Raw genomic sequence first — 21,068 nt, 5'->3', positions numbered from 1 at the left:
AATAGGCGGAGGGTCAAGCCCAAGACTGATCTAAAAGCTAACAATCTATAAGGCTGTCCTGGCTCTAGGCAAAACACACCGACCTGCTAATTTGCTTCTCTTAGTCAGTCATCTTTGTGCCACATAGAAATAAGAATGGGCCAGATGTCAGTTACAACTGGACACCTCCTTGACTAGACCCTAATGTGCAGTGCATTGCTAATCTATAACCTTGCGCAGTTAAATTTCTTAACCCTCTGGACCACTAATTTCTTCATCTACAAATTGGAGACAACATGGTCTATCCATGAGGATGTTACGATAGTCAAGAGACTCCTGAGAAATACTCATTGCTATATACATATAGCAAAAAGTATGGCATCCTAACTCTGCTCTTGTCATCACTTTACTGTCCAAGTTGCTGAGTAAGGGAGTATTTCCTGGCAGACAGATGAGCTCAGTGAGCATGGTCACGGGTTTAGTAATCAGACCTAGCTGCCTATTTTGCCTGTCATTTATGAGTTCTGGGTAAGTCATCTACACCCTCTGAGTGTGAGCCAATAAAAGCAGGGATAATGTCTTTTTCCAGGATTGTGGTGAGGAGTGAATCAGAGAAAGGGTTAAGTGTATCACCTGGTACTGGTACACAGCAAGCACCTCTGTAGTGCTCAAGAGGGATCATGGCCACCCTCTCTGTAAACTGTTCTGTAATCGCCCTGGATGCCTGGACCCCAGACGTGGGGAATGTGTGAACATGATTCTGAAGCCAAGAAAGAGATGTCCATAGCCCCCTGGCTCTCAGCACTTACATCAATCAGGTCAGACAGGTCGTGGATGTAGTACTTGAAGACAGATGCATTGGTTGCCTCCAAAGCCAGCAAGTACTCATTCCGGGCTTTAATGGCCTTCAGCTTATTCTCTGTGTACTTGGCTTGGCGCTGAAAAGGAAACAGAAGTTCACTTTTGCAAACTTTTTTTTTTTTTTTTAAGGGGAGATTGTTCTCTGAGAGAGGAAAGTACAGTTCATTCAAGAACCACAACTGTGCTGCTACTCCCCATGCGTGTCTGCTTTAAATTGGGTTCTAATTCTGATTAATGAGATTCAAGGGCATAATGTAGATGAATTCAGGAAAGGTTAATGAGGCTCCCTACTTCAGATGCGTGTCCCATTTTGATTCTATCTTCAAATACCGTTCTTCATCCTTGCATTGCCACCCTGAAGGAGGTACCACTACCCTTGTCTGCCCTGTACCCTCGACTCCTAAAGCTAAACACAAGGTCTAGAGTTCTACACACACACACACACACACACACACACACACACACGGATATTTTACTTGATTAGGAAAATGGGAAATGGGCTGGGAAAGATCATTACTGGTTCTTATCTGTTACAGGTTAAAAACTTGGTGCTCATGTGCTCAAGTTCTTCCAATACCTAGGATTCCAGTCAAGCAGAAACACACTGAAGAATCCCAGAACTTCCTTGTTTGGCTCTTCACACAGCCTACTGGGAAATTCTATCAGTCCTTCCTTTTAGAAAATTTCTCCCTGCCTCTACCACTGTTGGGAGCATACACACCTTCTCCTTCATCTTCTCAATCTTCTTCACTGAGCTCCGTCGGACGTGTTTCTCCTCAATGCGGACATTGGCTGTGGAGTCAGGGGAGCGCGGGGTTTGCCGGTCCTCCTGCTTCACTGATTTACCAATCTGCTTCTCCTCCTGTTTCTCTGCTTCCTTTAGCTTGCTTTGAGCACTGATGCTGTCGGCATTGTACATGTGATATGTCTTCATGACCTGCAAGACATTCCCACCCCCACCCCAGAGGTCAAGCCAGTGGGGTCAACTCTCTGCTTTGAAGACTAACAGCCAAACTTTCCCCCATGCAGCAATATTCTTATCCCCAAGGGAAAAATCCAGAAATGTTTGGCTCAGCAAACATTATATATCAAAGACTGCTCCAAAGCACAGGAAAGCAGTATTGGAACCGAGCCACTGTGTCTTCTTATTAAAGTGACTTCACGTATTATTTTCTTCTATATGTATGTGTCTAATTTTGTCTTTTTTGAATCAAGTTTCATTATGTAGTACAGGCTGGCTTTGAGCTCAGTTTGTAGCCTAGGCTGACTTACACTTGCCTCAATCTTCCTGCCTCAGCCTCCTGAGTGCTGGGATTATAGGTGTGCACTACACCTTGCCCGGCCTCTTCTATTTATTGTAACATGAAATTATTACTCTTACATTGGCCCAGTGATTCCTGTTGTTTAGTCACCCCCAATACTGAGTAGACTCACCCCAGCATTGTGAAGTGAGTAGGCAGGAAACCTCCCTAATTAGCATTCCCCAAAGTGGGCCTGTGCAGTACCCTATACTTTTTAACTTTTCATGTATAAAATGAGGAGGAGGGGGGAAAGCTCCAAAAGCTCTCTACTAGCCTACTTTCTCCATATCAGACACTTGCTCATGGAAACCAGAATAGCAGTGTGATAACAACAGCAGCCATCATTAACTGAGCATCTAAAATGCTCTTGGCTGTGTGCCAAGTGCGCGTACCCATCTCTCTATTTTATCCGTGTGGTGATTCTCTGATTTAAACAACAATCCCATGAATATTGTGAACCTGCATAATTCAGGTAGAAAGATGCAAAGGAATAAAATCTTTATCAATGTATAACTAGAGTTGCCATAAGAAAAACATAAAAAAACCCTCAACTTTCAAATTTTCCATCAAAGCAACTGTCTAGGAATCCAACTCCATTACGTAGCAAGGAGGCCAGAAAGCCTGGAACTCAAGCTGGTTTCCAGTCCTCCTACATAAACTCCTTCCAGCCACACAGTGCCTGCCCAAGTCTGCTGGAGCATTCTTTTTCCATGCAAGAGCGTCTATATGGGTGTTCAAAATGCTTGATAGCAAACGGAGCAGACTGAAGTGAAAAGGCTCTGAGATTCTGATGCCCTGAGACTTCCCTGTGGGAGCTGCACGGATGCGTACATTGTATGTGTGTGGCTGGACAACTGAGGAGGGCAACGGTACAGTATTAATAACAATCCCTGCCATGTTGGTAGCTTTCTGCTTGCTACCTCATTTAATCCTCACAACTCCACAAAAGGCACATGTATTTCCACTTTAAAAGGTGAGGAAACAGAGCCCAGTCACATGGCTAAGTGGGAGAGTCAGGATTCCAACCTAGGGCTGACAAAGTTTGAAGTCCTTCTTCTGGCCACTATGTAACAGGCAATTTCCTCTGCATGAGACTGGAGCTGAAATACTGTAGTGGAGAAGCAAGGCTAAGTATAGCCATGGGAGTCTGGAAAGAGAAACTGGCTTCATTCACTTTTTTTTGGCAACACTAGACACTGAATTCACATTTCATCTCTGCTCCCTCCCTAAGCCACACTGAAATGCTAGAAAATTTTCTTTTTTAATATATGTATTCGGTATAGGCCTCACTGTGCAGCTCAGACTTGTAGTGATCCTCATGTTTTCAGCCTCCCTAATGTTGGGATTACAGGTGTGTGCCACAACACCTGGACTCTCAGCGCAGTGTGCCTGGGGGTGGGGCTGGCACGGCAAGTGGTACCGGGTCCCGGTGCTTGCCTAGGCAGGCACTTAGTCCGCTGAGCTATCTCGCCAGCCCTAAAGTTTTCATTGTTATTATTTTTAGTGTAAATGAGGAAAACAAAAAGAATGGAAGCAAACTGTGACAAGCAGGAGGCAAGTGGTAACTGACCAACGATATTCTAAGGCAAGAGGGGGGTGAGCCAAGAAGCAACCAGACACATCCTAGGATTGCTGCGAGAAACACTGGCAGTCGCATGAGGCGGGGCTTAAGGGAAATTATCAAAAGCCTAAGAACAGTCAGGCCCACAGGTCTTTTCCCTCATCATGTAGAAGACAAAGGGAAGGTTCGCTGGACTGGAGAAATCAGGTTTATTTAATAGGGGCCTGAATATAAAACAGGAGAATCAACAGGAAAGTCCTACACTGAATGTTGAGGTGGCCCATACTTCCTCATAATTGAGCCCCTAGATGAATTAGGAAATCAAAAGGGCGCACTCTGAGCAATCTGACCATCCAAGATAAAGAAATACTGATGCTGGGGTTCCCCAGACACATAGCCCAGTCAGATCACCCACCAGGGAAAGCCACGGTTAACCCAAAATTCTTCTTCTTTTTTTTTTTTTTACAATGTGGCTTTATTTATTTATTATTTATTTTATTTTATTGCAGAACCAGGGATTGAACTCACACCGTCGTGCTTGCCAGGGAAGCACTTATTCTACTGATCCATCTCCCCAGCCCCTAACCCAAAATTCTTTAATGGCTCACTTTTAAATATGACCAGGAAGCTAAGGATAACCAGACATTTAAGAGAACCAAGAACAAGACTAATACAAGGAATTTAGAGGAAACAGGGTATGCAGAGAGAAGCAACCTTTTCAAGCAGCCTCGCAATAGTAGTTCCAGAGAGTTGGAGAAATAAAGGCACTGAGTTGTGAAGTAAGAGCTGGGCAGCGGCGGGCTGGGGGTGTTCTTTGCAACTGAGATTCAATCCAAGTATCCCCCCAAAGAGCCTGACTCACACCCCTTCTCTGTGCAGGTATGTAGAAAAGTTCTTATCACCTCACTTGTTTACTTGCTCCCTTACTTTTCTGCTTCTCTTGATTAAAAAACCAAATGTCTTATACTGAAGGACATCTCTTATTTGTCATTGTATCCATGATGCCTTCCTTGTGCCAGAGTCAAACGGACAAACAGAGCAGAGCAACTATCAGAGGTCATTGTGGACACCAGTCTGAAGAAGCTCTGCAAGAAAACAGCTGCTGCTCCAAGTCCAGGGATAAATTCACAGGCACAGCAGGACAGACAGCCTCTGGAGTGACAGCAGGCCTGCTGTTCTAATGCCCCCCCTTTTCTCCATCAAGCTTAGGGTTTCTTTGACTTTTCCTACCTAGCCAACCGCATATGGCATCTGTGCCTGCATGAACAGTACATTTTTTTCTAGAGACATAGCTTCTGAGTAGAATCAAAGAAGGTAATCTAGGGCCGGGGAGATGGCTCAGTAGAGTATGTGCTTCCCTGGCAAGTGCAAGGGCCTGAGTTCAATCCCTGGTTCTGGCATAAATAAATAAAAGAAGGTAATCCAAGAGTTCCTTGAGAAGAAGAGGGCTGACTGCAAAAGCATTCCTGGAGAAGCAGTCAGGAACCAAAAACCCCTTACACCATGGCTCCCAAGCCAGCCTGCTTGTTGTGTAGAAGAACCCTTCCTGGGGCTGCTCTCTGAATAGCAGCTGCAGGCAGTGCCTCTAGCACATGGTGCCCAGTCAAGAAAATCAAAGGCCCTTCAGGGAGGGATGAGAACGTGCAAAAAGGCAGCTGGCTACTTAAGGGAAGACTCTAAGACTCTTGGCCAAAGGGATTTTTCTTTGGAAGCACCTGGGCTCGCCCCTTGGTGCACAGGTATTCAAAAATACTTAAATTATCAGCCCTTGGGCAATCAGTCCTCTGAAAGCATTAAGAGGAGGTATGAGGCAAGAAGGATATTGAAAATATGGTGAGTTTTTGGTGTAGCTTTTTGGGGAGTGGTAATGCGGACTGAATCCAGGGCCTGTAGGCAGGTCTCCACAACTAAGCTACATACTCAATTTTTTTTTTTTTTTTTTAATGCTAGCAAAGTTTTATTAAAAGTAGGAAAAGAAGGCAGATGCTCCTGCTATGAACCAGACCTAAAGACCTAAAGGCCAAACAAATGCTAAATGAGTAGCACCTGGGATTGATATTTTAAATAGGTATCAATCATTTGGAAAGACCCAAGTGGGTTACTAGCCCAACCCCCAACAGAAAGAGATCCTATCCCGCATTCCAACCCCCAACAGGAAAAGACCCTATCCCTCATTCCAACCCCCAACAGCATAAGACCCTGTCCCATATGTAATCCCATTGGTTGACCATAGTTTTGTCCCACCTCCTGCCCACCTAAGCGAGTTCCCATTCTCTCTACCTTAGCCTCACATGGTTTTGCACTATAAAAGTCCCTGGAAGAGACAGCTTCCCAGGGAACTACCCGCTTGGGGGCCCCCCTCCTGTCCCTCTCTTGGACAGGAGCTTTCTTTCTCTCAATAAATATATTCTGCTCATAAAATAAATAAAAGTAGGAAAAGAAACAGCTCTACAGAGTGAGTTTGGGACAAGTAAATGTAGAAAAAGAAGTAGAATCTACAAGGTGAGGGTGAAGCACCCATGTAAAAGAGAACATAGGTGGCCCTTTTTATTTTTTTGAGTCTCAGAAAGCTGTCCGGGTTGGCCTTGAATTTTTGATTCGCCTGCCTTAGCTTCCCAAATGGCTGGGATTACAGGTGTGTACTAGCACATTGGTGGTGAGCTTCTTACAGCCTTCACTGCCTGGTGCCCACAGATGAATTCTATTTTCTAAAGGGTCAATGAAAAAAGAGGCCCTTCCCTGCTTGCCAAAAAATCAAGTAAGGGAGAGGATCCTTACAAGAAATTCTTCCCATTTTCTTCCTAACTCCCCTGAGAAAGTGTATAGCAAGTGGCTCCCTGAAGTCAGCACAGAGAAGCCCCAGTTTCCTACATGGTGAGGTCACTACCCCATGTAGGGCAACTAGTCATCTTGTTAGGACTGTCCCAGTTTTACCACTGAGTCTCATGTCCCAAGAAACTCTTCTGTACCAGGCTACCCAGGGACAGTCAGCCACTCTAATTCTGTAACAGCTTTATTTGTAGCCAAGCTAATTTCACCCTTTAGAAGAAAGAACTCATAATCCTATTCTCTGAACTTTCTAATGTCCTACAGAAACTGAAAACTCAGTTGATCCATAACAATAGCTTGACATTTCAGGAACTACGACTGCCCCAGTCATCCTCACTTTAGGATATAGAGACAGCAGCACATGGGAAGTATGGGACATCACAGTCATAGAGGTTAGGGGTACCCCCAGATTTATACAGCTAGTGGCCAGCACCAGGTAGGATCTAGGTTGCTTAATTCAGGAGATTTCAGTCACTACACACGTTGTTGTTGGGGACTGTCCTATTTCAACAGCATTCTTGGCCACTACTCATTAGTGGGTAGCGATTTCTTCCACTCCTCCAACTGTGACTACTAAAAATGTCTGAAGACACTGCCAAATGTCCCTTCAGGGCAAAAAAAAGTCATCCTGTGTGAGAGTCACTGCATCAGAATGTTCTATTTTTCTGGAACTTCATGGTGTCCTCTATTCTTTCTCTCCTCCCATCAAAAATTATCCAATTTTTACTAAGCCTTATTATTATTATTGTAAGGCTTAGTAAAATTATAAGAGCATGCACCAACTCACTTCTTGGCAGGGAACACCACATTCAGCCAATTCTTAGACTTTATGCTCTGCACTGGTGGTGGCCTCCTAGTGGCCAATAAAGCAGCTGGATGGCGGCAGACTGCAGCGGGAGGTATCCCAGACCACAGCAGAAGCGCCAGGTGTTCTTTCCGACTCCAGCACATTTTGCAGCCTTTCAGTTATATATCATAACTCATAAAGAGATCTAGGACTTGGGGTCAAAGCTAGCAGATCCTCAGACACTATTCTTCCTCTATTGTCCTGAGTCCCATTGTGGAACCAGCATGCTGGATTTGAGTTGGTTTGGAGTTTGCTGGTTATCCAACCTGATTCTTCTCAAGCTACAAACAGCAGGGCCCAAGATGCTTACAGGAAAATAAAAGGATTCCTATAATAACATGTGCCATTTATGTCTTAGTGAGTTCTCTATCAGAAGAAAGGAGTAACAGCTCTTCTTGGTGCTTAGAAGATGCTCTAAAAGTAAAGAAATAAGCATTGAAAAGACAGTTCAGGAAACTCATCCAGTTTGAAAATGGTTTATATCAATTTGTTTCTAGATTGATATAAACCATATCTTGAGAAAGCCTTAACTTGAGAGAAAGCCTTAACTTGAGAGAAATGAAAACCGAGAGACAAACTACGGGGACTATCTATGCACTGGCTTCAGAGCAGAGGAGCCACAGAACAGTATTCAGAACAAAACAAGCACACTGGAGGAAAGCAGATGATACCCTGCTTAGCTGTTAACAGTTGCCATTAAAAAGTGGCCACACCTAGGCTTCTGGACAAAGAACACGGAACTCTCTAATCTCAAAGGCCTCAGTTGCACACACCACTGCCTGCTCCTCTTTAAAGGGAAGGAAGGAAGAAGAGAAAGAAGGAAGAGCAGGAGAAAAAGAAAGTTGAAGTGAGAAAACAGAAAACCATTTTACCTCTAAATATAATGGGGCAATCATGGAAAACGACACAGGGCTGACACAGCAGTGCAGTGGAAGGGATCTCCAAAACATGTTAGCCGTACAACTGAAATGTTCTCCTTGTAGCAATAGAACTTCCCTTGGTATACAATGTGTGCATTTGTTTTCCTCACATTAACAAAACATGGCTGGAGGAAAACACTGACATGTCTCCACACACGAAGCACCACACACCAGCTACAGGTGTCACGTGCCTGAAGTACCAGTCACGTCAGTACAAAATGTGTTCTCTTCTCGAGGCCCACAAGCTGCCTCTTCACTGTGCTTTTCACTCCAGGAAGCTGGTCCAAAGCTCTCTCTGCCTGAACTGGTTCCTCATATTAGGACATTGAGAAATCTGTTTCTCTCTTAAACCAAGATCAATCCAAGATCTGATGCAAGACTTGGACCATAAATTCTTTCCAACAGGCTCATATTAATGGTGCAACACTGTTCCTTGTCATTGTTTGGGGTCTTTGTTTCTTACTAATGGTGTCAGATGTTCTGGTGACCTAGGTCTTGGGATAACCCCCCAAATGAGGCCAGAGTGAGCTTGCACACTATTTTGAGAAAGTATTTCTTAGCTCATTGCACTTTGAAAAAAGAGATGGGTGGGGTCACCCCCACTGGGGAACGTGCACTGTCCACAACTGCAGCTCAGTTTTACTGACATGACTATGGCTATAAGCTGACAAATGCTGCTTCCTTCTACTGGTTAAACAGCCAAGTGACCCATCTTATTTACCGAGTAGAGCTCATTCAGGACCTTCATCAAGTCATCTTGGAGCTGCTGGCCGACTTCTTTACTCTGCAGAGAAAGAGGAAGGAAGGTTAATTGGGAAACAGAAGGAAGGAGGAGGGGGCAACAATGGCAAAAGCAGCAATGGCTCTACAAAGAACACAGATTCAATTAAAGCCCATTATTTAACCCAGCAAATCAGATAACCACTTGGATCAGACCCAATTATGGCCAGATTACTCAAAGAGTTTTAATAAAATGAAATGTGTCCTTTCTATAGCCTAGCAAAGGCAATTGTGTGGAGGGAAAAAGGGTTATAGGCTTTGATTTTTCAATTGGTCCCCAAAGAGCAGTCTGAAAGCCACATCCTACCTAGCAACTGTTGTTAGGTGGAATACGTGTTCTCACATACTTGTAGGCAAACATTCCAGAGAATTACAAAAGAAGGGAAGATGTGTAAGAGGATGAGCTAGGAAAAAGTATACACACATCCAAGGACTTCAAAGTCCTTAACTAAACAGAAAACTCCAAGCAGGAAGGAGTTTGCTTGCTTTATTTTTAGTTCATATTCCCAAAGCAGTGATTCCTTAGTAATGGATGCTTGCAAGATTAGCTAATATTACTAATTCTGCTATGTTAAGGGCTCTCCAGCTGGTGAATCCCGATCAGTGTTACCTCTCAGATTCTTTGGTACTGTCACTCAAGGCCAGAATCTAACCTCAGAGAACAGTAGAAACACAGAAGAACGAGGAAGAAAGAGCCATGTATGCTACAGGGAATGTTATGCTAAGTCCAACAGAACAGGGGACTAGACTGATTGGCACCAATGGGCTGTTGAGAGAGGAAGCCCTTGTTTTATCTTTGGCCAGCTCCTTCTCATTCTTTACTACTGAAAATTCAAACACCAACAGCCCCCTTCTCATAGGAGGTACCGTATTGCCCTGGCAGTGCTCTGCTCCCAGGCAAGAAAAGAAGTAGTCTTTTATTCAGAAACAATCATTTCAACTTGTATTTTTTTCAAGATGAATAATCTTTTCCTTAAAAATACTTTTATTTCTAAAGTAATATATAGTAAAATAAAGAAAAACATAGAAACTTCAAAAGAGAAAACAAAGTAATCCTTAAATATTTACCAATAAGAAAATATCATTTGGTTATATATTTTTCTAATTTTTCTTTCATTCTTATTTCTGAAAAGTTAAGACTGCATTATAAACATTGTTGGAAGGGGCCGGGGAGATGGCTCAGTGGAATATGCGCTTCCCTGGCAAGCGCAAGGGCCTGAGTTCAATCCCTGGTTCTGCAAAAAAATAAAATAAATAAATAAAAATAAACATTGTCAGAAAACTTAATTTGTCTGTTTTGCAAACATTTCCTCATGTATTACTCTGCTATAATCTTTTTAGTACAATATATTGCTGTAGCGCTTTTTTTTTTTTTTTTTTTTTTAATGTATTTGGTATAGGATCCTACTATGCACTTCAGACTTGCAGTGATCTTCCTGTTTTCAGCTTCCCCAGCACTGGGATTACAGGCGTGTGCCACCACGCCACATCTTGGTGGCCATGTCCCCGGTGGGACATGTGGTGCTGGGGATCGAACCCTGGTCCTTGTGCTTGCCTAGGCAGGTGCTCAGTCCGCTGAGCTATCTCATTGGCCCATGTAGCTCCTATTTACTTAACTTGTACAGTTTTGTGATTAAAAAAAAATACTGTATTAAATTACATATAATCTATGAACAAGGCTTTCATTACTTTCTATTAGAAATAACATTGCTGGGTCAATGAGAATTCATTTATACCATTAAACTGCCTTTAAGAAAAACTGTGCTAATTAAAAATTTTGCCAGAGCCATGTAAGAATGCTAATTTCACTTTTTTTGCTTGACAATTTGATGTAAAATCCTATGGTCATTTGAAGTCCTTTGGTTCTAGTAAACTTGTACATTTGAAAAACAAGTTTATATCTTTTTTATAGTTTGCCATTTCTCTAATAAGAAATTCTCTGATTATTTTTTCTAGTAAGGTATTCATTATAAAATATAGGAGAGGTATGACTCTCATCATCAACAGCCCTGAAGTTATACTCCTAGTGGTGGGGAGAGGGGTGGAAGAAATCGTAAATTAGCAATCACAGGTGTTTCCTTCTACTCCTGTATCTTCTGCATTTGCTATAATCTTTTGTGGTCTCTATTTTCATTTCCACAATAGGAAAGGGTTCAACTCAGACATCCCTAATGTCTTCTTAATCTCTGCTACTCTGGTCCTACAAGCTCTTTTGCTTGACTCCTAAGGTCCATATCAGATTCCAATACAATCCCCTGGAAGTCTTGCCCAGTAGGCTGGCTTCACACCATGCTGCCAATGGTAATAAGCAAGTTCTCAGGGCCCAGATGCCCTCCAAATGGAGGGATTCAGGGGCACCTAGCAAGTTCTCTCAACTAATGACCTCAACTGCTGGACGAGAAGCCATGAGAGAGAACACTTGTCTTTCACCTACGACTTTCCACCCCAGCCCACGTGGGCAAAGCTGAGCCCTACCGAGGCAGCAGAGGCTCAAGGAGGTGACATAGGGAGAAATGACTCACTACTAACCTCAGCATCGCAAGAAGCTCAGAAAGTGAGCACAAGTATCGCTTATACCACCCCACCCTCCTGCATTCAGGCCAGCTTCCCAGCCTCTCCCCTCTGTTTAAATGGGAGAGGTTAAGAGAAAGCTCCTGATCCCTCACCTTGTAGCTCACAGAGACTTCAATGCAGAACAGGAGGCTGAGGAGGCAGTGGAAGACCTAACCAATAAAACAGCAATTAGGTCAGGCAGATGTTTCCTTTCCCGTACTGATTAGTTGGGAGGACTATTCAACTGCAGCCCTTGTTTATTTGAATGGGCTGCTGCAGCAATCTGACTTATCCCTCCCTCTGGCAGAGGGCTGGGCTGGGAGCACAGGTGTAGCAAGCTCTGTTTACAGGCATGACATGCCCCTAGCAATCAGGAACAATTTAGACCCACTGCAAGAGGAAACAAGTGGCCAGGGTCTCTCCTTTTGTAGATGATAAAAGGCCACCTTTTCTCTATTTGGGAAACTTTAACTGTGTGCCTTCAGGGGAAGGCGCACCCCAGGAAGGACTTCTGTGCAGGCCACTGTGGAGTCAATGAAGGCAATGGAACTGCACAGGGCCCCGCCCCAAGACAAGGGACACATTTATTCCTAGGCACAACAAAACCTGGCAAGGCTGAGCACAGGACAATGAAGGCTGTGGAGCTGTTCCATTCTCTATAGTAAAGCTAGGGGTTTCTAGGCAGGGAAGAAAAAGAATTTATAGTGCAGTCTTTGTAAACCGATATACAGCCTTCCTCTCTTTCCTTTAAAACTTCTTGGAAGAGAATGAGTCATCTAAACATTGCAGGAAACTAAATAGAAGTTGGGGGGAAAATTGCTTTGAGCAGTTCTTCTCTTAAATGTTTTGCATAGTAATCTTTGCCTGGAAAAAAAAATGCCTAAATTTAGAATTGAGATGTGGCACAGCTGACAATGCTGGTTGACAAAATAGGAAGTGTGATGGTGTGTTCAGGCCTGGAGCTTTTATTTTGAAACTTCTAACCATTTGGCGGGATGTGCTTCAAGGGCTCCCACCTTGCCTGCTTCAAAGGTCATTGCAGGAATGGCTGGAAGACAATGAGATCGCAACAGCTCCTGCCAGCTGTGCTAACAACTAGCGCAGGGAATCCTTCCTTTCCAATGGATAACAGAACTGGACAACAAAACCTCAATGCACACAAGCATCTCCCCAAGAGTGTCCTGTTTCAAGGTTGCCTTGCTCACAGAAGGCACAGCAGTAGAATACAAGACTACAAGGCCTGGGCCACCTGGACACTAAGCTGGTCACACATTTTAAAAAAACAATACATTTCCTAGGATTCTGCAAGTTTGTCTACAGCTTTTCCAAAAAAAAAAAAAAAAAACAACCCAATAATGAAACGGCTCTAAAGGAGACTTTATCAATGAGCCTGCCTATTACTTAATCCTCTAGTTATTTAGATCAGCACAGTATATAGAAGAAGGGGCAGAGGTGAGGTGTTTTACTTTTTATAAATTGGCTCTCTATATGATGAAGCTGTATTGTGACAGGCACAAAATCACCCCCTATTTCTGTAGAAGAAGAAGAAAGAAAAGAGGAAGGCATGCCTCTGCCATGCGGTGAGAGCTAATTTCAGCACAGTCCCAAGGCTGAGGCTGTCAGCAGGTAGAACCAGCAGGGTCATTTAGTTCTGGCCCAATTAGCCAGTGTCAGCAGTTTTCCAAAAAAGAATCCGATTTCCAAGGGCACAGATCTCTTCCACCAGTGCCAACATTCCCCCCACCCCACCCCAAGGCACTTTAGAGGCCAACTGTTAAAAAAAAGTTTAAAAACCAAATTTACATTTACAGATTTCAAAGGACAGAGATATGAACTGTCTATTAAGCTCTGGCAGCCAAGATGAGCAACTAGACATGGTAAGGGCTTCAGGACACTGGCTCACTGCTTCAAAGAGGCCAACTTTCCTGAGCTGGTACTTTGCCCAAAATGCTTCTGATAGGGAAAACAGGAACAGAGTACAAGGAGGGGCTGGGGGGTAGCAGGGCCAATGCAAGGTCTTGAATCTGGCCTCCTCCCCATCCAACTCAGCCCACCAAAATGGTGCATTAGGGTGGCGGTCTGGGCAGGTTGGAGCTCTGCAATGACCTCAAGATTCCCCTTCACCACTCTCCTTGCATGCCAGTCAAAAGGGTTTTTTCTATCCTCCATTCACTTGCTGGATAGGACAGCAAGGATAGCTCTGGGCAGACTGAATTAGGACTTTATATTTTAGGGACACCAAGGTCATATCACATTATAAATATAGGGACTGGGGCTGTACTTCACGGTAAAGAACTTGCCTGTCATGCACAAGGCCCTGGTCTGATCCCCAGCAACCACAAAATAACAACACATTGGGTACAAAACTTTTATAGAGAGGCAGGCTGGAAGCAACCATTGGAGGGACACTGGAGGTACTTCTACCTTTATTTTTATTTATTTTTTTGGCAGAACCGGGGATTGAACTCAGACCCTTGCGCTTGCCAGGGAAGCGCTTATTCCACTGAGCCATCTCCCCGATCCCACTTTTACCTTTAAAGATGGGTAGACCAGGATGTTTACCCATGTACAGCTTCCTGTATATGCAAGTCTACAATAACAGTACTTAAATTTCAGTCCGTTCTCATATTTCCTATTCTTCTCTCTCCTGCTTTTTTATGTTGGTTGTAACTTGTTAAATTTATTTATTTATTTATTTATAATTTTTTAATGTGTGTGTGTGTGTGTGGCCAGCTCAGCCCACCAGGGGGTGGGGCTGGCTGGCATGGGTGCTGGGGGATTGAACCGTGGTGGCCTGTGCTTTGGTAAGCCTGCTCTAAGTAGGTGCTTTAGACCACTGAGCCATCTCACCAGTCCCTGTTAAATTTATTTTTAAACTCAGTAATGAATTGTGTTTTAAAAGGATAAGTACATACCAAAGACTTTAACTGTGGACTTAACAAACTAGTGATTTAAGAACCAGTGCCCACTAATGAAGCAATTAAATAATTCACTTGGCCTCTTGGAGGTGGCTGATCAGATGGCCCGAAGTAGGCTCAATTACTAGATGCTGGCAGGTGGGTAAATGGCTGGGTTTGGGGAGTGAGCAACAAAAAGTCCATTGCGAAAACAGCAGATCTATTATGGATCAGGCCCTTGTAGTTGCAAAATAAAAGAGTTTAAAAGTTTATAATCTACTGAGAAAGAACAATATTAATCTGATGTCTGAGCAATTCATTGTAACTCAAAGGCATTGCTTGTCATGGAATTAAGTTAGTTTTCAAGTTCAGGTTCAATTTTTTTCCTATTCCACCTAAGAAGTGTCCCGCCTAGCATGGCGATGCATGACCTTCCCAACACTCAGGAGGCTGAGGCACAGATCTCTGGGAGTCTGAGGTCATCCTGGGCTATAGAGTGAGCTCAAGACCAGCCTGAAACACATAGTAATAAGACTTTGTCTCAAAACAAAAACCAAAAAAACCCCAAAACAACTGTAACAAAAACCCAAAAATGTTTCCTAACTCCAGAGCAAGTTAGATATTGAACCCAACTGCCAGAAGCAGAAATCTAATTTCTTTTTTAAATTTTTTAAAAGTTTATTTATTTAGTAAAGGGACTTGCTATGCAGCCCAGACTCGAGTCATTCTCTTGTCTCAGCCACCACAGCACTGGGCTCACAGGCATGTGCCAACATGCCTGGTTTCCATGGCCAGCATGACGGGTCCAGGGCTCCAGGGCTTAGCACAGCATGCTTTACTGGAGATCGAACTCGAGTCCTTGCACTTGCCAGGCAGGCGCTTAGACCGCCAAGCTATCTCCCCAGCTCCAGAAATCGGATTTCAAGAAATCCATCGATGATTACACAGTAATCCCTTTTCTTTAAATTTGCCTTTCTAAGTTACAGATGGGTATTTCAGGTTATAATGATACTGCCTCAGTCTAAGTGACTCCCAAACCAGTCACATTCCATTTTTAAAGAATCCCTTGAGTTTACAAGCACCATAAAAACTAAGTACACCAGTAGTTCCTGCACTCAGAAGTTAATGGGTATTAAACTCTCAGGGATAAAAGTCATATTTTATAAGAAATGTCAGAAAGCTAATATAATCTAAGACCCAGTACTTGTTTTACAATTCATGTGCTTTCATTAGATTTCTATTGAATTATCTAAAGAACTTTGTATTTAGAAAAGAAATCCCAAAGCTACTAAAATAGGAAACCATCCATAGCTAATGGAAGAGATAAGAGTATAAGGTGTTAAGCACCCTCTGTCTCCCAGTGCCCAGCCCACTGCTTTGCGCACAGTAGCCATAAAACAACTGCTTCCTGAGGGTCTGGGGATGTGGCTTAGGGTAACGTACCTGCCTGCCTGGCTGGCTTGTGTGAAACCCTGAATTCCATCCTCAGCGGTGCAAAATATCATCATCAGTTAAATTAAGCACATCAAAATACTGTATTTTCATTCAACTACAAGAAGAAAACAATATAGATGAGGATGGTGGTTCCCACCTGTAATCCCAGCTCTCAGAAGGCTAAGGCAGAGAGGATGACCCTGAGTTCTAGGCCAGCCTGGGCTACCTGGTGAGTTCAAGACCAGCCTGAATTAGTTAGTGAGACCCTGATGCAAAAAGCAAAGAAAAAACAAAAACCAAAAGAAAAAGCAATACAAGCTTTACTTTTTTTCATGTAGATAGATACAAGGTCGTCCATAGGAACTTCCTCTGGTTACAGTTTGCTGATGAGCCCGAAGGTTGAAATGACGTTCCAAGGTCACACAGCTTATTCAGGACCCACGTAGGGTGATATACACCATTTTGGGAGGGTGAAGTATGCAGATCCAGAGTGGGAACAGGGTCTGCCTCTTCCCATCACATACTCTGCTTCAGCTTCCATGGCTGTAAACTAGGATAATAGTATTTCTTGAACAGAGAATGTAGCTCAGTGGTAGGACACTGGCCGAGCATACACAAAGCCCTGGATTAGAGCTCCAGCACACCCCCATTCTGTTGTAGGATGAATCCTAAAATAGGACAATTAAAGTGTTTAAAACAGAATCTACTGAACAACTGTTTGCTAATATATAAATTTTAGAATTCAGCCCTTTTAATACCCATGTAGGTGCTCTTTCCACCAAACTATGTCCCCTCTTGGTGTACTCTGATGATGCTAACGACAATGACACGTGGGCTTGGGAAGCCCCTCAGGGATACATTCCTCCAATGAGAGCTCTGTGGATCCACAGGAAAGACAGTTCTTTGTTTTTCTGAAGTCTGCAGTTAGATAATCTATTTTCCTGCCCAGTTTCCACAAGAGCAAAGATAAATATGATTTTTCTTTCTTTCTTTTTTTGGTAGAACTAAGAATTGAGCCCAGGGCCTTCACACTGAGCTATACCCCCAGCCCTTTTTATTCTTTATTTTGAGATAAGGTCTCCCGAAATCCTGAACTCCTCTAGCTGAGCTTGAACTTTCAATGTGTCTGCATCAGCCTCTTAGGGGATTAAAACCATGTCCTACTAGGCCTAGAGACGATGACTCTTTAAAAACTATTCAGTTTTCTTGAAGAAAGAAAACAAACAAAACAAAAACAAGAAATAGAAAAAGATCACACAAAAAGTGTTTAGCAGATAGGCAAAATGAAAATTAAATGTGCAAAGGTAGGCCCACCCTACTGCCTAGGTCAGAGAATATCAAACCTGTCCAGCGCCAAGTACCACTTTAACAAAATCCGGAACCTGTCTCCTCTAGGGCACTTGCTTCTGAAAGCTATTTCCTCAAGGCTTTTCCAGAAGCCTGGAACATGTAAGCAGTCACACATGATAACCCACAGCAATGCTGGTGGCCCAGGGGAAAATCCATTCTTTGGCATAGCACGAACGCTGTGAACGCAGCTCCTGTCCTCCGTGCATGCTCAGTATGCCGTTACAGTTGGTCAAAGCCTCCTGCCAGGGAAACATATAATCTGGAAAGATTGAGTCCCAACAGATCGGGACAGGGAGAAAAGAAGAGACTGAAGACACTCTGCTCTCCTAAGACTCTGCCAGCACAGTCGGAAATTCCTTCATGGTTATTCCAGTCTCTTAAGATGCCCTATTCTAATACTAAAAAAAGCTCAAAACAGCATCCCTTAAAAATGGAGAGAAAATCATGTTTGAGCCCATCAGCCATTCCTTCCTTCCTTCTTTCCTTTCTCCCTTTCTTTCTTTTTGTGGTACTGGGAATTGAACCTGGGGTCTTCACATTAAGACACATCACTAGCCCTTTAAAAAAAAAAAAAAAAGATTTAAAAAAAAATTTTAAGACAAGGTCTTGTTAAATCACTTAAATTGCATTGGAACTTATGATCCTCCTGCCTCAACCTCCTGAGTGCTGGAATGACAGGCCTGTACCACCAGAGCAGGCTGCCTTCTTTTCTTAAACCACCACTGTGGTTCTTTTCCTGGCAAATTCCCATCATTTCCTCTCCTAGATAATGACCTGAGGGAGGTGTACGTGTTCAGATCCTGATTTCTCATGCCAAAAGCATTTCTTGAGGTCATTTTAAAGATGATAACTCTCCTATTTCCCAGGCAGCACACTAATAGGACACAAATATTATCTAGGTGACTGTGAGCACCCTTGGGTAGACTGGGAAACAAGGGACTAAACAAGGGACTAAAAGACACAAAATTAAACAGGCAACACGAGCACAGATCTTTCTCAGCAAACATAAAATGAACTCAAGAAGAAAAGCAATCAATGGCTTGGAAACAGGCGAGATGGAGGGGGAAAAGAGCCAGAATTCAAGGTGCTCCCAAGCATGTGCCCTCCCGTGACATGGAATCCCAGGAGTTGGGGGGAGGAGCACCTGTGTGACTCCCAGATGGCTCCGCCTGGAGGATGCTGGAAGAACAGGAGTTAATGAAGCTCTTCTGCGAGTTGGCACCCGGAATATTGAGAGGCACAGGGAGACTCTAGGAAGGAAAGCAGTCAGCAGCATCTCTACAGGAAATGCCTGGGGCACCAGGAAAATTGCTGATTAAATGAAAAGGAGGAACTTGAAGCCAAGCCAATTCTTCAGAGATCTGTGTAGTCTCAGAAATCTTGGAGTAGCCTTACAATCCTACCATCAAGACAGGAAGAGGTTCCAGGAGGTTTAATTATGAAGACAGCGTTTTCCTTATACTAGGCCAGGGTTGGACCTTAAGAGGAACATAAAGCCAAGTCTGAAATGCCGGACAGAATCTTTCCCTGGTTGAGAATTAGAATGCATTTCCTCGGATCTGAGATGGAGCTTTGAACCCAGGTCAGCTTTCTCCACCTCCTGTGGTGGTTTACAGGACACTAATCTCATGTGAAACCATTTACATTCATCATGGTCCACATTTTTCAAACATCTGTACTCTTGGAAGGGGGCACCTTCCTTCTTGCCAGTACCTCACTCCCACTGAAAAATCACTGAAATTTTAGAAGAATGTTTAGAATTTAGAACTGGAGTTTCCAACCACCAGCTCTAATTTCTCACCAAACCTCTTTGATTTCTCCTCAGCAAATCAGGCTTAAACTTTAGAAATGTTTCATGTCCACTTAAAAGAATGTATATTCAAAAAAAAAAAAAAAAAAAAAAAGAATGTATATCCACCTGCAATGCATAGACACAGTCCCCATATGTCACTGAAATAAAGTTTGTTTTTTAAAGCTATATTTTCTTCTACCACAATTAATAGACGCAGGATCACCCACCAAAATTAAGAAACAACAACAGAAAGCAAAACCTCTCTTACTTCACCCATTTTACAGTCAAGCCCTCCTCTATCTATAACCACTGCAAACCACTGCTATATTCTACATCCTTATATTTTCCCTGAGGAGAGTCTTTCTTTCTTTCTTTCTTTCTTTCTTTCTTTCTTTCTTTCTTTCTTCCTTCCTTCCTTCCTTCCTTCCTTCCTTCCTTCCTTCCTTGTGATTTTCACTAATCCAGTTTCTCCTTCTTAGATGGCTAGTGATACTATTCTTTTAATGTTCACGTAAGTTACAAGTTGACATGTCAATGTTTAATATAAATGAATACTCTGTACTTTTTCATTCTTCTTTCTTGTCTGATGGAGTACAAAAAATATTTGAGTCACTTAAAAAAGACAGAAGAGTGTGTCTCATCCTGCACACCTAAGGGGCCTTGGGTACTCATTTCCACTCTGTATGTGCCACACTAGTGCTGCCAGTGGTCCTTAGAGAGAGATTCCTAAAATAGCTCTCAGGGGTGTGTCTGGCTCTCAGGCTACTTGTGGGACAATTGTGACTCCCCCCAGGCATCTACAGATGATGGTCAATGTCTGTCCTTCAGAGGGCAGCAGGAAAATGTTGTCAGCAGGGGATTCCAATGATGGAACGCACTCTCTGCTAGGCTGTGTTGCCCTTAAAGAGCCTTCCTAGATGCCCCTAACATCTGATTCCAGAAGTGGACTGGAAACATTGTGGGAGGCAGAGCAAGTGACAGGCACAATCGTGCCCATAATGGAAGACCCTTTTCCAAACTTCACGTCCGCTCCTGACACTACAGACTTTTGTTTTCTGCTGACGACACACATGTGATTCTGGTTTCTACAAGCCTGTGGTCTACGAAAGCTCCTGGGCCTCATACTCATGGCGAGGGCTACACTCTGGTTTCTGAGGACGGCAGCCCTGGAAAAGGTTGTATGGAGGATTCTTACCACAGTCCTTGAGGATGACTCTAGAGATGTGAATTCTTGGGGAGCACTTGGAGGAGTCTGTGTCCTGTAGTGGGACAGGGCTTGCGAGGGCTTTTGCTACCCTACAGTTCCTGAAGCCTTTTACACCCATTTCACCACCTGGACAGATGCTATTGCTAATTCCATTATCCACCACTTTTATATAGATTTAAAACCCCACAAGAGATTATAATTGCTTATTAACAGCAAATATTTACTTAGATGAGTATACTTATCTATGTTTTCTTGTTCCACATTCCTTCCTGCATTTCTAAATGTCTATCTGGAATTATTTTCTGTCTAAAAAATATTATTAAGAACTGGTTGTGTTGGCACATGCCTGCAATCTCAGCTACTGGGAGACAGGGTTCAATGAACAGAAAGAACAAGTTCACAACCAGTCTGGGCAATTTAGTGACTTAGCAAGACTTTGTCTCAAAATTGAAAACAGCTGGGGATGTCGCCCAGTGGTAGAGTGCCCCTGGATTCAATCCTCAGTGGAGTAGAGGGGACTGGAAGTCATCCTTCATCAGCCTTCACTGCTGAGGGATATTTTTTGCTACAGCTTCACTGCAGTGCTCCCTGTCTTCTATCGTTTTTGCTATGAAGTCAACTGTTAACTTTGATGTTACTCCTTTAAAGACCTCCTTGGCCATGTTGTCCATACCCCCCCCCCATTACTTGGGAGTTTTTAAGATTTTTCTTTCTCTTTTCTTTTCTTTTCTTTCTTTCTTTCTTTCTTTCTTTCTTT

At 43.2% G+C, this 21,068-nt stretch overlaps 1 protein-coding gene across 7 annotated transcripts in view; it reads right to left on the bottom strand.

Annotated features, from left to right (window-relative positions):
- The window catches only part of Srgap2 (SLIT-ROBO Rho GTPase activating protein 2), a 301,879-nt gene that overhangs the window by 65,466 nt on the left and 215,345 nt on the right, over positions 1-21,068 (bottom strand). For all 7 annotated transcript variants that reach the window (XM_023701145.1, XM_023701146.1, XM_023701144.1 and 4 more), the window contains exons 5-7: positions 9,020-9,082; positions 1,562-1,777; positions 789-917 (exon numbers count right to left, since the gene is read on the bottom strand). In XM_023701145.1, the coding sequence (XP_023556913.1) occupies positions 789-917; positions 1,562-1,777; positions 9,020-9,082 (408 nt within the window). The remainder of the gene's footprint in view (positions 1-788; positions 918-1,561; positions 1,778-9,019; positions 9,083-21,068) is intronic.

The sequence above is a fragment of the Octodon degus genome, unplaced genomic scaffold, assembly GCF_000260255.1.
Source record: "Octodon degus isolate 3935 unplaced genomic scaffold, OctDeg1.0 scaffold00131, whole genome shotgun sequence".
Lineage (NCBI taxonomy): Eukaryota > Metazoa > Chordata > Mammalia > Rodentia > Octodontidae > Octodon > Octodon degus.
Note: the sequence above shows the minus strand (reverse complement) of the source record. Positions and strands in the feature narration are given on the sequence as shown.